The 14,074-nt window shown below is 43.9% G+C and overlaps 1 protein-coding gene and 1 non-coding gene across 2 annotated transcripts; both read left to right on the top strand.

The window, feature by feature from the left end:
* The first annotated feature begins 11,727 nt into the window (after nt 1–11,727).
* On the top strand, nt 11,728–11,871 carry LOC127205393 (small nucleolar RNA SNORA48). The gene has a single exon (XR_007832610.1). It is a non-coding gene; the product is annotated as a small nucleolar RNA SNORA48 (small nucleolar RNA).
* A 1,547-nt stretch (nt 11,872–13,418) lies between these two features.
* On the top strand, nt 13,419–13,828 carry LOC127205095 (cytochrome c, somatic-like). Its single transcript, XM_051164273.1, has one exon. The coding sequence runs from the start codon at nt 13,467–13,469 to the stop codon at nt 13,782–13,784; it is 318 nt and encodes a 105-aa protein (XP_051020230.1). The 5' UTR covers nt 13,419–13,466; the 3' UTR covers nt 13,785–13,828.
* The last annotated feature ends 246 nt before the right edge of the window (nt 13,829–14,074 follow it).

Below are 14,074 nucleotides of genomic sequence, written 5' to 3'. Positions count from 1 at the left end.
GAGTGAGTTCCAGGACAGCTTAGTGAGTTCCAGGACAGCTAGAGCTACATAGAGAAACCCTGTCTCAAAAAACAAACAGCAAGAACAACAAAAAGCAAAACAACAACAACCCCCCAAACAAACAAACAAACAAACAAAGAAGTAGAGGTGTGTAGACTTGGAAAATGATAAGCCAGATTGCTTTGTGAGCAGGTAAGCCCCCAACACTAAATGATTTCAAGTCTGAAGTAATGCTCTCCCAATGTTTTGAAGAGGATTCATTATTGAATGGGAGATTTCATCTCATGACTTATAAGTTCCCTTCAAAAATTAATGAACCATGATTCTAATTATTGATCTGGTCAACACCAACTTTTTTCTTTCCCATAAACATTGAAGCTCCACATTCATATTCACTAAGGCAGTGAAACAGGTGAGAAGTACAAAGAAAGGCAAGGAGTCTGCAGCTCCCAGGAAGAAAACAGTGCACTCCACTGGATCTGCTCATTTCCTTGAGGCGTTGGAGAAGACTGGGAAAGGAGAATTTTTAGGAGAAACAGTGTACTGCAGGGGTTCATGTTGTGTGTGCAGGGGTTCATGTTGTGTATGAAGGGAATACTAGAGCAAGTTATCCAGAACCAAGGGGGATGAGTCATAGATAGCTCCCTCAATGAGAACTTGTAAAGAAAGGGACATCTCCAAAGGACAGAATGTCTTCATTGTTAGGATGATCGTTCTCCAAAGTTATTGGCTGTTCAGGTGTCTTGATGGAATACAAATCACTATCTTCCTCCTGTTTTCATGTAGCATTTCCATTCACAAATTTTTCATGAAGATAACTCTGATAAAAATTCAATCTGGTGTCAGTAAATTGACATTTGAGTGCTCATGGCCTAGTTCTCATCCATTGGCTGACGTACTTCCATGGTATTAACCTTATGTGGCTAATTAAATCTTGCTCAGTTATTCATTTTACATATTTTAACTTCGAGCTTATCACAGTTAGTCGGATTGGAGCTCTGCTTAAGGTGACTGTGGTAGACATGTCGAATTTTTACCACTTACCTAGTCTTCCAAATAAATACCCACTCTGGCTGCCCTGGGAAGAACTTGCTGTCTACCACTTTCAAAGAGCAAAAGTTTCCTGTGCAAATGATGTGTTAGCCAAGCACACTTGAAGATAAGCATGCCTGTGAGCCTGACTTCATTTATTGAACAATCTGCTGAGTAGTTTTCCTTATGTTTCTTCCATTCTTCAATTTTTTTTCCTTGAACATAATTTACTGCCAGTTTGGTTCTGGCAATTAGATATCTGTGGTAACTTGACATTTGCTGTCCATCCAGGAGTAGAGTCACTTAGCCTTTGGTGGGAGTAGCCCTTTTTTCATTGCTTCACCCATGAGGCACCTGCATTTCTGTCTCTTCAGCCCTGTTAATGGCTCTCAAAAATCCATGAAGCTTAAACAAGCCCCAAAAGTAGCACTTCTTTTGTATTACCTGTGGATTAAAAAATGTTAATATGCCTTGCTTCAGAGAGAGGGCAAACTAGGAAAGGAAAAAGAAACAATTTCTTCTCATTTACGAAGACCTTGAGTGGTTTATGAGGCAACGTACATGAAACTCACAGTGGGAGCAACAAGGACATTTCCCGTATGATTCCTTTACAAGAGAGAATAACAAAAGGATGGAGCATGAACGATACAGCATATTAAACAGAATTCTGATACTGCTTTGAACTTCTGTAGGTAGAGGTGTATGTGAGTGTGCGTATGCATCAAACTGTGTTTGAATCTGATACACAGGCCTCCTCTGGACTTAGAAGCCACAGTCAGAATGTCTAACTCTGAACAAGTGGTATTAGCCAGCAAGAAGTTACAAAGGGTAAACTAGTAAATGTTCGCCTGCACGGCAGCGAGGGCATAAAATCACAAGTAGAATTTTCCTTTTCATGCTCTTCCTATTGATTTGTGCAACCCTGTTTATAGAAGGTGCTGGAATGGACCTCTCAGGTCAGGGGAAGGTGCAGAGGTAGTGTAGACATGTTCCTTTCACGTTCTCTGCCCCCTGTTGAGCAGGACTCTGTCATCCACCACCCCACTCTCATTTCAAGCCACACACAAGTATCATTTTAATCTCTTCTTTCTTTGTGCTGATTGTGCTCTCTGTTCTAAACCAAACCTCCCATTCTCTGTCTGTCCCCTTCATATGTCTCTTACTTCGGGACTCCCTATCTGCATGTTCTAGATTTGACCTTGTCACTCACCCATGGTCCATGCTATTTACTTTGCTGCTCCCTTTTCTTCTAATGTTCTTCCCTATCTGCCCTCAAAGCCAAGAGCCTTGCCGTGGACCGAGTGCCCCAGAATGCTGAGAGCCACATGGTGCACATCAGACCTTGAGGAAACAAGTGTGATCCCAAGTCCCTACCGTCCGTGTTTTGGCTCATGACCTTCACTCATGTTAGGCAAATCTGTCTCCAACTCTTATGATATAGTCATTTGCATCCAAACGCCAAACCTTTAAAAACAGCCTCGAAAGCTTCAGGTAGACTTTTATCTTTCAGAGTGTTAAAGGGCAAAGTAAGGCATAATTCACATGACTTTTGAGAAGTATTTTGAGTTTCAGGAATTTTTTTGGGCAAACGCGCATTCAGGAATTGGGCAGCTCAAAAGCAAAAACTGGTTCAGAGGCTCCAGCGAGGTGAGTCAAGGAGCAGCAAGTTATGGGGTGAACACAGAGATAAAATAGGGAAGGTATTTGGCTAGCTCATAGTTATTTTGTATCTCTGTCCTACTGGAATGTTCCTCGCTCTATAAATGCAATTAGTAGATGGTTAGCTAGCCTGCTTTAACTATCTATGTACAAGACATAGCTCAAAGGAAGTTTCACTTATGTTTGTAAATCACGCAGTTCAGATCACACGAGAGGCCCAGCTGGCCACGGATTCTCTAGGCATAGTTGTCAGATTTGTTTTTCAAAGGTAACAGAGCAAGTTATGTCTTCCTTGTTATGCCTTAAAATCATGAAATTTTAATTTATACCAAGGGACTAAGCATCGCTTTTCCAACGTGTTAAGAAATGTATATCAGGGCCCAGAGGATGGCTCAGTGGGTAAAAGTACTTGCTTGCTGACCATCCCAGGACTTGTCATACAGGAGCGACCTGACTCTTGAAACCTGTCCTCTGACCACCACAGGAGCATGCGGACTAGATATGGTATCACATGGTTACAGTCCTAGCACTTGGGAGACTGAGACAGGAGGATAGTGAGTTTGAGGCTAGCCTGAGTTATATATGAAGACCCAGTTCTCCAAAACAACACCAACAAAAAGACAAAGTAACTGTTGCATGTGCGCTTCTAAAGCTCACACGAGGCACTGGGCTAACTGAAGAGAGAATTTAAAAAAAACCCATGAGCAATTTTCTTTTGTTTTCATGTAAGTAGATTAAAAAAAATAGATTTGGTCATGTAAGATTGAATAAGAATATAGACGGTTGCTAAGACAATTGTCAAGTGATGGAAGTAAATCTCTTCAGAGCAGCATCTGACTTGACATCCTCCTCTGGGTTGTAAGATGAATGCCGAGGGAGGTAGGGATTGGCAGAGGAACTTGCCTATAGATTTTTTCATACACTTTTTTTTTTCTTCCCAGCGTTCAATGTATAATGTTTGCTCTTTTTGAGTCTAAAAGCAAGTTATTTTTGTTTCCTTTTGCCCATGAGGCTTTTAATTTTAATAATTTTATATCTCACAGACATGGTGATAAAATAAGCAACCAAATGCAATGCCAAGAACGGATACTCTTTTGTGTGAATGCAGTGAGCAGTGCAAGTGACACATAGTTTCCTCCTATGTGGCTTCATCTCCATGAACTACAACAGGCTCTTCCTTTCTGAGATTTGCATTCTCATATACCACCTTTTTCAGGACTCGCTGGGTAGCAGCCCTGATGGGAAGAAGACAGAGATGCAAGTAAGGCAGTTTCAGAGTCTGTCAAACCCGTGCATCAGCCAGCACTGGGTACCAGGAGCTGGGGGTCTTGAACGTCAGGCCAGTGCTGACATTGCTCAGAATATGTACCCTCCGAGTACTCAGGTAACATATGTAAAGACACAGTGTGTTACTTACTCTGTGTGATACCAGCTCAAAGCCATGGTGATACCGTTGGAATTTCAAGTGTAGGATGACTTTTGTTGCTGTTACTGGAGATGCCTAGTGGCTCTTCAAAGAAAAATAAAGCACTGGCTGTCGTTGGAACTACTTTATGACTTTCAGGAGTAAGTTTCCAAAAATAAGCAGGCCATAAAATGTACCATCTGTCATCGGCAAAGCCATAAATTAAAAGTTTGCTCTCCCTTGCTGTCCATTTGAGCAGCAATTATCCTTCTCTAACTCTTCCTGCTGATGGCCCCAGATGTGCCAACAAGCAAGACTCTGGAAGCGAAGGGTGCCTCTCTCTACCCCCATGCCCAGATCTGCGCACCTTGTTACTGTCCTTACCCATCATTCCTTCTAAGCTGTCTGTTGTCCATCTTGTTGTCCTCTCCTGTGAATTCTTTTCATGATTGGACAGTGAGCACATTCTAAATTCCAAAGTCACACAGTGATAACTGACTATGTTAGTACTTTGTCAGAAATTAGACACTCAAAAAAGCAAACTCTTTTTATGCTGAGAAATCTCCAAAGAATGCATTTTAAGTAGTAAGAGGCCCACTCTGGCAATCTAGGTCAGCTGACCTGTAGAGGCCAGGGGTCTATGTTTGTGCTGCTCTAATTAATTCAGACATTTTTCATTAAAGGGTCTTCATCCTGACAATAAAGGATATCTCAATCATTTGAAAGATGTAGTAGCTAGAAATTTTACCTTCTTTTAACTTTACAAAAGAAAGAAATATTGTTAACATACCAATCTAAACGGCTCAGAAGGGTCGTCTTCTCTTATTTTTTGCCTCATGATAAGCTTATTAGGGAGTAAGCAGGAGCATTACTTTCTGTAGGTGCATTCCAGGGCAGACCAAGAGCATGTCGAGGAAGGTTGGGAAAACTGGAAACTTTCAGAGGCAAAGAGAGAATTGAGTATAATTTGTCTGAGGTGAAGAGAACAGTTGGTTTCAGCGTCTCCTTGCAGGAGTTGATGTTAGCTCATTAGTGAAACAGTATCAGAGAAGCATCTTGATCTTTGAGTTTGCTGACCTTGAGTCTCAGGCAGCACGCTGCAGCTTGAAGCGCCCTTGGCAAAAGTTTTGGTCACAGGACTTAGAGGAACGCTTTGCAAATAGTTTTTATTGTAGATACGTGGGCAAGGGCCCTTTCTTCTTAGCCCTATGGAGTTATTCAGTTTATTTGTTGTTCGATATAAGTGCCTAATGTCTTGATCTTGACATTTAATAACTGCAAGCCATTCTTCTCTTTTTGCATGAGAGTTTGAGAGGAGACAGGGCGCCTGCTCTTCTCTGCCCATTTACTGCATCACCTTCCTTTGGTGTGCTGATGCTCTGCAGCACCCTTCTTAGTTATTTGACTTTTGAAATTCTTCTTCTCTGGAACCGGTGCCATTGGATACAGTGTAATTTTTAGCAAATCATGCCCAACAATAATTTATTTTAAAGATTACAATAGAATTTAAAAAGGAAAACCATCTTCATGGGAAGACTTTTTTTTTTACACGTATGCCGAGCATTGTAAGCTATCCTTCTGCATCAGGTTAGAGTTTCCATTCATTTTATTGTGAAGATTCAACATAAAATTTAGACTCACAGGAGCCAGATGAAAGACAAGGTGAAACCATCCAAATGTGTGCAGTTTTCATTATCTTTATTCTTTACAGAAACCAAATTTAGTTAAAATGAGTTATACTAAATAGTCCAACGTGCCCACATGTTTAAAATATTTTTCCTACAGGATAGCATTAAATGTATGTGGTAATATTATATAGCAGGCATAAGAACAGTAATATATTACCAAGAAGAACAAACCATTTTGTTTTCTAAAAAGTTTTTAAAATGCACATTGATTATGAGAATTTTATCTTGGCCCCCAAACAGCATAAACTCTTCATGATTGTTCAATATGGCTTTCATGAGCAAGCATTTTATTGTTCATATTTTTCTTGTAAAAATCAAATAATCAACACATTTCCATCTTTTTGCTTTAATGAAATTTCTCCCTGTAAGTTCAAGTAAACCTGGAGGGTCTTTTATTTGCATTACTTTTTTTCTTTAACCTTTTCTTTTAATTTTTTATTGATTCCTTGTGAGTTTCACATCGTGTACTTCAGTCCCCTCATATTGGTGCTTCATTCTAGCAACCTTCCCCCCTTTAAAGAACATGCAAACAAACAAAAACAAAGCATAAAAAATTTCATTGCAGAATCTGTAGTATGTCACAGTGTGTCCCACAGTATGCCCCTCTGTTCACGTATCTTCACTTTCAAATGTTCGTTGCAATGAGTCATTGATCTGGTTCAAGATCTCTGGCTTATGTGACACCATCAATACTGGGTTCTCTCTGGGACTGCTTCTGGTTATTCTGTTGTTCTGTGTCATGGAGATCCTGCAGTTCTGGATCAGCAACACTGGCCCTTTCACGAATCCCAGCTGTGCACAGATAATATAGATTTTGGGGGTGGGCCAACTCACAGCCCTGGATCTGGACCTGGGTGGTAGCTGAGCTGGTCAGCACTCCAGCTCTCCCGTATCTGCACCATCAGGGTGAGCCCTCAAGCACTGCTCTGGCTAGACCGTCCAGTGCCACTATTGGAAGGAGGCTGGGTCAGCTCTCCTGATTAGCACAGGTGGTGGGTGGAAGAGGGGGAGAGGGCATCACCTATCACCCATGCTATCTCACTGTAAAGCTCTCATTGGCTCCCGCCCTTGGGGCTGGCTATCTGATACCCTCTTGACCAAGGCCAGCACTACTGTGCTACACAGACAAGGTTACAAGGGTTGCTCTCCAGAGTGCTGTTCCCAGTGAGGAACAGGACAGCTCACCCATGCTCATGACCTCAGCATCAGCTCTCCCAACCACCTCCTATAGTGAGACATGATGGGGAGGAAGATATCTCCCCCTGCCCAGGCCAATTCATGGCAGAGACGTGATGGGGCCAGCTCTTTCTTGCTCACACCCTTGGGGTTGGCTCATTTGCACCCTTTTGAACCAGGGCCAGCCCTAATGTGCTGCCCAAGCAAGGTGCAGGGCCTGATTTCTGAAGTGCCACAGCCAGTGAAGGGCAGGGCCAGCTCACTCAGTCTCTTGACCCCCAATGGCTAGTCTCTTGACTGCTTAAGGTTGCTAGGGTGAGGGGCCAAAGGGCTTCTCTGTTCACCCAGGCCACCTCGTGGCAGAGGAGTGGTGAAGCCAGCTCTCTTTGGCTTATACCCTTGGGCCTGGCTCATCTGTGCCCTTGCCACCAGGGCCAGTTCTGCTCAGGTGAGGGGCAGGGCCCACTCTCCCAAGTGCTGAAGCTCATCTGCTCTCATGATCCTAGAGTCTGTCACAGGTGTTGAGGGGCAAGGGAGGGGAAGGCATCACCCCCAGCATGTATACCACCTCAAGGCAGAGGAGTGTCAGTGCCAGGTCCACTGTACTGCCTGGGGAATGTACAGGGCCCCACTCTCCTAGGTTCTGCTGCAGGTGAGAGATGGAGCCAGTTCTACATAGCCCCAGACATCCAGCTGGTCCTTGCAGGCTGCCCTGACCAGAGATATCCCCAGTTCTTTAGTGGTAATATTTTTTTTGTTTCTTTTTCCATTTTGTCCTTTTCTTTCTTTTTCTTTTTTTAAAATTTAATCACTTTACAGACTGATACCAGCCCCCTCCCTGCTCTTCTCCCAGTCCTGCCCTCCCCCTCCCCACCATCTTCTCAGCAAAGTCAGGACCCACCTTGGCACTTCAAGTCACAGCAGGATTAAATGCATCCTCTTCCACTGAGTCCTGGCAAGGCAGCCCAGCTAGGGGAAAGGAATCTGAAGGCAGGCAACAGAGTCAGAGATAGTGCTTAACCCCATTGATAGGGGACCCACATGATGACCACATGATACTGCATCTGTTACATATGTGTAAGGGGTCTAGGTCCAGTCAATGCAAGCTCTTTGGACGGTGGTGCAGTCTCTGTGAGCCCCCATGGGCCCAGGTTAGTTTACTCTGTACGTCTTCTTGTGGTGTCCTTGACCCCTATGTCTTCCTCAATCCTTCCACCATTCCACAAAACTCCCCAAGCTTGGCCTATTGTTTGGCTGTGGGTCTCTGCATCTGTTTCCATCAGCTTTTAGATGAAGCCTTTCAGAGGACAGTTATGGTAGGCTCGTGTCTGCAAGCATAGTTGAATATCATTAATAGTGTCAGGTGTTGGCTTTCTCCCGTGGCATGGATCTTAAGTTGGGCCAGTCATTGGTTTGCCATTCCCTCAATCTCGGCTCCATCTTTATTCCTACATTTTTTTGTAGGCAGGAAAAATTTTGGGTTGAGGGTTTTATGGGTGAATTGGTGTCACCCTTCATCCACTGGAAGTCCCACCTGGCTATAGGAGGTTACAACTTCAGGTTTCATATCCCCCACCATTAGAAGTCTCACCTATGGTCACTCCTTAGACTCCCAGGGGCCTTACCTGCCCACCTCCATCAATCTGGAGGTTTCTCAGAACACTGGAAATTGATCTACCTCAAGACCCAGCTATACCGCTACTGGGCATATACCCAAAAGATACTCCATCATACCATAAGGACACTTGTTCATCTATGTTCATCATAGCTTTATTCATAATGACAAGAAACTGGAAACAACCTAGATGCCCCTCAACTGAAGAATGGATAGAGAAAATGTGTGACATTTACACAAATGAATACTACTCAGCTATTAAAAGCAAAGACATCCTGCAATTTGCAGGCAAATGGATGGACCTAGAAAAGAACATCCTCAGTGAGGTAACCTAGATTCAGAAAGACACACATGGTATGTACTCACTTATAAGTGAACATTAGTCATAATGTACGGGATAACCATTCTATAGTCTACAGAGGCTAGTGATAATATAAGCAACAGACCCCTGCCACTGTGTAGCCATGAACCCAGCCATGGCCGTCAGCAGCAGCTCAGACTGGGACCTCACCCCTGCCCATGGTGGCTGGGATGACAGTTCCATCTCTCTTCATAATGCTCAAGCTCCTCCACTTCTCTTTCTCTTCTACATGACCACCACATACTTGTACATTTTGGTTCCCTGTCTGCGCTGCATGTTGCGGTGGTAAGTTGGGTATCTTCCGCCTGGCAGTACTATGCACCAAAGGACAGGCCTGTGGGTGGCATGGTTATCTTCAGGTCTCTGTCTTTCTCCTCTCTTGTTCTGCTTTGTGGTGGTAAGAATGGCTGTGTCTATGACCCACCTGTGTATTGGGTTGGACAGCAGGTTTGTGGAGGGAGGAATTAAAAATTTTGAAGACAGTGTTAATGGTCTGAGGTAGGAAAATGTATGTTGTATTTAGAGTCATCACTTTTTTAACTGTAAGAAACCCTACGGTGCCATCTTTAGAACAAAATTCTCGTTTTATAACTATAAAAAGAATTTAGGTAAAACTGTCAGAAATACCAGCTCCCAGCTCATGATACACTAAGTTCAACAAGCATATATTGAGCACTTAACTGTTTTTTAAATATTTGAAAAATGACGTCAGCCATTTAAAGAGCCTAAAGCCATTGAGTATGCAAATGCAAACGGAAAATTTTAGCAAAATGGGTTACATGTAAAAAGAGTGATAAACTCAGGGTATAAAGTGGAAGTCACTTATTCACTTAACATTCGTTATGATTTTTGTTTAGCATGCCAAGTGGTGAGCACTGGCAATTAACTGAAGAGCCAATTATTTGGGAGATAAATGTAGTGAAAGTTTTGGGTTTCTTTACATGTTTTTTTGTTTTGGTCCCAAATGTGGCGTGTGAAAATATTTTAGTTCTTCCTCAGTTGAAAACAAATTGTGAGAGGGCACATGATCTTAGTCAGCTGAAAACAGACTCATGAGATGGCATGTGATGTTTTGTTGGAGTCTGTCTCGTGAGAGGGGCATGATTTTTGCCAGCTGGGAAAAAAACGCCCTTGTGTGGCCTCTGAGAAAGGATACACAGAAGCCCACAGACAATGCGACAACTCTTTTGCATCACTATGCTTTGCAATGGTTCACATCACCTCGCTGGTCTTCGCTTTTCTACACTTCACTTTACAGAGAGAAACACTCCAGAGAACTCAATGACACTTCAGCTGAGTCTTGCAGCATCTGCTAACTTGGGCTGATTCAGTGAAGTCTTGCTGCTTCTGCTAAATCATGTCACCACTGCTATTGTTTGCCATTTGCTGGTTTACTGGTATCCTAACAACAAAGCATAGAGTTGTCCCAAGGAACTAATTCTAAAAAGGCCCACAACATCCTTTTCCTACAAACCTTCTTTCTCCCTTACCTCTGGTCTGTGGGTTGGAAGGCAGGTGGAAATGCTTAAGAACCCTAAATAAAGCAGGGGCTTTTGAACATCTAAGCTGACAGATAGATGTGAACCTGCTGATTAGAAATAATAAGAAATACAATAAAAATGAAGATCACAGGCCTATGGTCTAATCTCTTGGACAAACACAAGCTGAAGGATGAGGCACAATCACATTGAGTTTGGATTGAAGATTTGTTTTCCCCTACTGTTTTTGATACAGGTTTTCTCCTGTAACTTAGGCTAGCTCCAGACTCAGTCTTTCTTTTTGGTTTTCTGAGTTCTGAGGTCACATGTGTGTATCATAACACATAGCTTGAGAAAAAAAAAAAAAACCTTTTATACCAGGTGCAGATTTTTTTTCTAATCGGCCTAGTTTGTTCAGGAAAAACAAATCTATGAAGGTTTGGGGAGCCATGGGCAGAAATAACATCCAAGTTCTCAAGTGTGATGCTTCAGTAATGGTGTGATCAGCACTGCCTGCCACAGACACCACTAAGAGCACCGATCCCTCTGCCTCTGCACCACCAGCTCTTTGGCTGCACCACTGAGATATGTTTGGTGAGAAGCCCACTGCTTCACAAAGCTGTCTTGAAAAAAATTAACAAAAACAAATAGCAAAAGGACACATAAGCTTAAAGTTTAGGGTCCCTCACTTGTATGGGCTCCTTTCAAAATTCTGGGTTTTTATTTTGCTCACAAGTTTTGTAAAATTTAAAAAAGCAAGCATTTCAATACCAACAACCATTACTGTTTGCCTGTTTAGCTCCATTTTTCCCCATTACAATTTCTGTCTTTGTCAGATACAGTTGAAGAGACCCTAGGGGCTTTTTGAAGTGTGCTTAAGAGAAAATGGAGTTAGGGTAATTAATTTTCATAGAACAGGAGGTGTAGTTTTCAGGTGCCTCTAGAAGAATTAGATGACTGAAAACATTTTAGCATAGTTTGAGGTTAACTTGGGAACCACAGTCAATTTTTGCCAGCTTAGGCAAAATTTTGAGACTCTTAAAACAAAACCTGTACCAAAATAGGCCTTTCAACAATTTGTTGAAAGATAAGTTAAATAAATGCTCCAATAAATAGCATAGAGTTTTAAAAACTCATAAAGAGTTTTTGTAACAAAAACAAAGAAAAAAAATTAGACAATAAAAGAAAGAAGAGACAGATGATTGAGTGTCAGGATCTGAATTCCTCTGAAGGAAAGTGGCACTGCTCAAAGCTATCAGCCATCTTATATTCTTTTGGTAAAAACAAAGCATTCACTGCTTCGCCCTCCCCCCCGCCCCAAATCAATGGGCAAAGAGACATTTTGTTGGTGTTGTTGTTCTTATATCAGTGAGGGACAGAGCAATGGCAGTCCTTTGTTCATCCTAGCTTTATTCCTCGCTTGGTGGCCAAAGCCATTTTATGCCTAGGACACATGAAAATCAAATCAAATCCATGCAGTGCATGAGGAAGGAAGAAAACAGACAAGAGGCCTGCATTTCACCATGTCACACTGTACGGGAGGGGAAAGATACTCACAGACCTACCTCTACCACGTGGCACAGGAAGGTCATAGACACAACAGAGCCCCACCTACAACAACACAGAGCAGCACGGGAGGAGGAAGACAGACCTGTGGACTCTCCATGCCACGCACAGACCTGCCCTCTGATGCATGGCAGAGGTGAGCTATAGTTACCCACTTGCCACCACGCCACACAACAAAAACAAAGGAAGTAACCCAGGAGAGCCAGCCAGCCATGTGGCCAGCTTGCAGCAGGAGCCACCACAATGTGCTAGTATGTGGGAGACGTATAGGAGAGAAAGAGAAGTGGAGTGGCTTGAGCACTGTGACAAGAGATGGAGTTAGAGATTCTTGAGGGTGGCGAGGAGTAGCCTATAGTGAGTGGCCAGTGCTGCCACCTAGGCCCATGGTGAGGTCCCACTGAGGGCTGTGTCTGTGTCTGTGGCTACACAGTGGCAGAGGTTACTATAGATGCCTGTGGCTCATGTGATCACTAGAGAACATGGGTGGGGCAGACACTGGGGACCACATGGATATCCAGGGGCTGTGCAGAACTGGCCACATCCTATCCATCATTGGCTATGGGACTCTGATGAGCGGACTCTACCTCTAACTGGTAGCAGCACTCAGGAGAGCAAGTTCTGTGCCTCATTCAGACAGCACAGTGGAGCTGGCCCTAGTGGCAGGGGTCTGGGTGATACAGCCCAGAGGCCATGAGTGTTGGAAACTTGACCCACCTCTCATCTGGATGATGAGCATGGGAGGGGTAGCCCTGACTCTCACCAGCTGCAGCACTCAGGAGAGCGATCCCTGCATCCCACCTGGGCAGTACAGCAGAGCTGACCTTGGTGGTGTGGGTACAGGTCAGCCTGCCTCGAGGTTCAGAGCGCTGGAGAACTGGCCTGCCACTTGTCTGCTCATGAGGTGGTGTGGGTGTGGGTGTGATTTATACTCTTCCCCCTTGTGTCTCTCCACATGTGGTTGTCAGAAGATCTGGCCCTGAAGACTTGAGAGCAGGAGAGCTATCCCTGTCCTTCACTGGCTGTAGCCCTCGGGAGAGCAGACCCTGACCTCTGCTGGGCAACACAGTGGGATTAGCCCTGATGCTGAGGGCACAGGTCAGCAGCAGCCCAGAGGTTGTAGGAGAGGGGGATCTGGTTCAGGCCCTCATGAGTTGCAGCACTTGGGAGAGTGGGACTTGACTAGGCAGCATAGTGGAGCTGCCTCTGGAGGTATGGGTGTGGGTGAGTCAGTCCTAAGGCTATGAGAGCTGACCCTGCCTCCTGCTGAGGGTGGCATTGGGAGGCCTAGCCAGAGCAGTGCTGGATAGCTTGCCCTGGTGGTGCAGATGAGGGAGAGCAGACATGCTGAACAGCTCAGCTACTACCTAAGCCCAGATCCAGGGCTCTGAGTTGGACCACCTCAAAATCTATATTATCAAGAGAGCGGGACATTGGTGTTCGGGTCGTAAAGTGTGTGGTGTCTACTAGCCCGGAGCGAATTAAAAAAATGGGTGATGTCGAGAAAGGCAAGAAGATTTTTGTTCAGAAGTGCGCCCAGTACCACACTGTGGAAAAGGGAGGCAAGCATAAGACTGGACCAAATCTCCATGGACTGTTCGGGCGGAAGACAGGTGAGGCTGCTGGATTCTTCTACACAGATGCCAACAAGAACAAAGGCATCACCTGGGGAGAGGACACCCTGATGGAGTACTTGGAGAATCCCAAAAAGTACATCCCTGGAACAAAGATGATCTTCGCTGGAATTAAGAAGAAGGGAGAGAGGGCAGACCTAATAGCTTATCTTAAAAAGGCTACCATTGAGTAATTCCACTGCCTTATTTATTACAAAACAGTCGTCGCATGGCTTTTAATGTATACCATAATTTAATTCATACCCCCAAATTCAGATCATGAATGATTAACAGTGTTTTTGTTGGACAGTCCTGATTCAAGTAAAACTGACTTGTAGTAAAGTGGATATGATCTTTTTTAAAAATAACAATCCAGTCGCATACATACTGTCACTGTTCTCCCTTCAAGATTGGACTTAATGGTAATGCTCTACTTTTCACAAAGATTGGGGGGGCTCACCTCAAACCTATTAAGTGGTTTTAT

Source organism: Acomys russatus, chromosome 21, assembly GCF_903995435.1.
Source record: "Acomys russatus chromosome 21, mAcoRus1.1, whole genome shotgun sequence".
Classification (NCBI taxonomy): Eukaryota; Metazoa; Chordata; class Mammalia; order Rodentia; family Muridae; genus Acomys; species Acomys russatus.
This window is presented reverse-complemented; position numbering and strand designations above follow the sequence as displayed.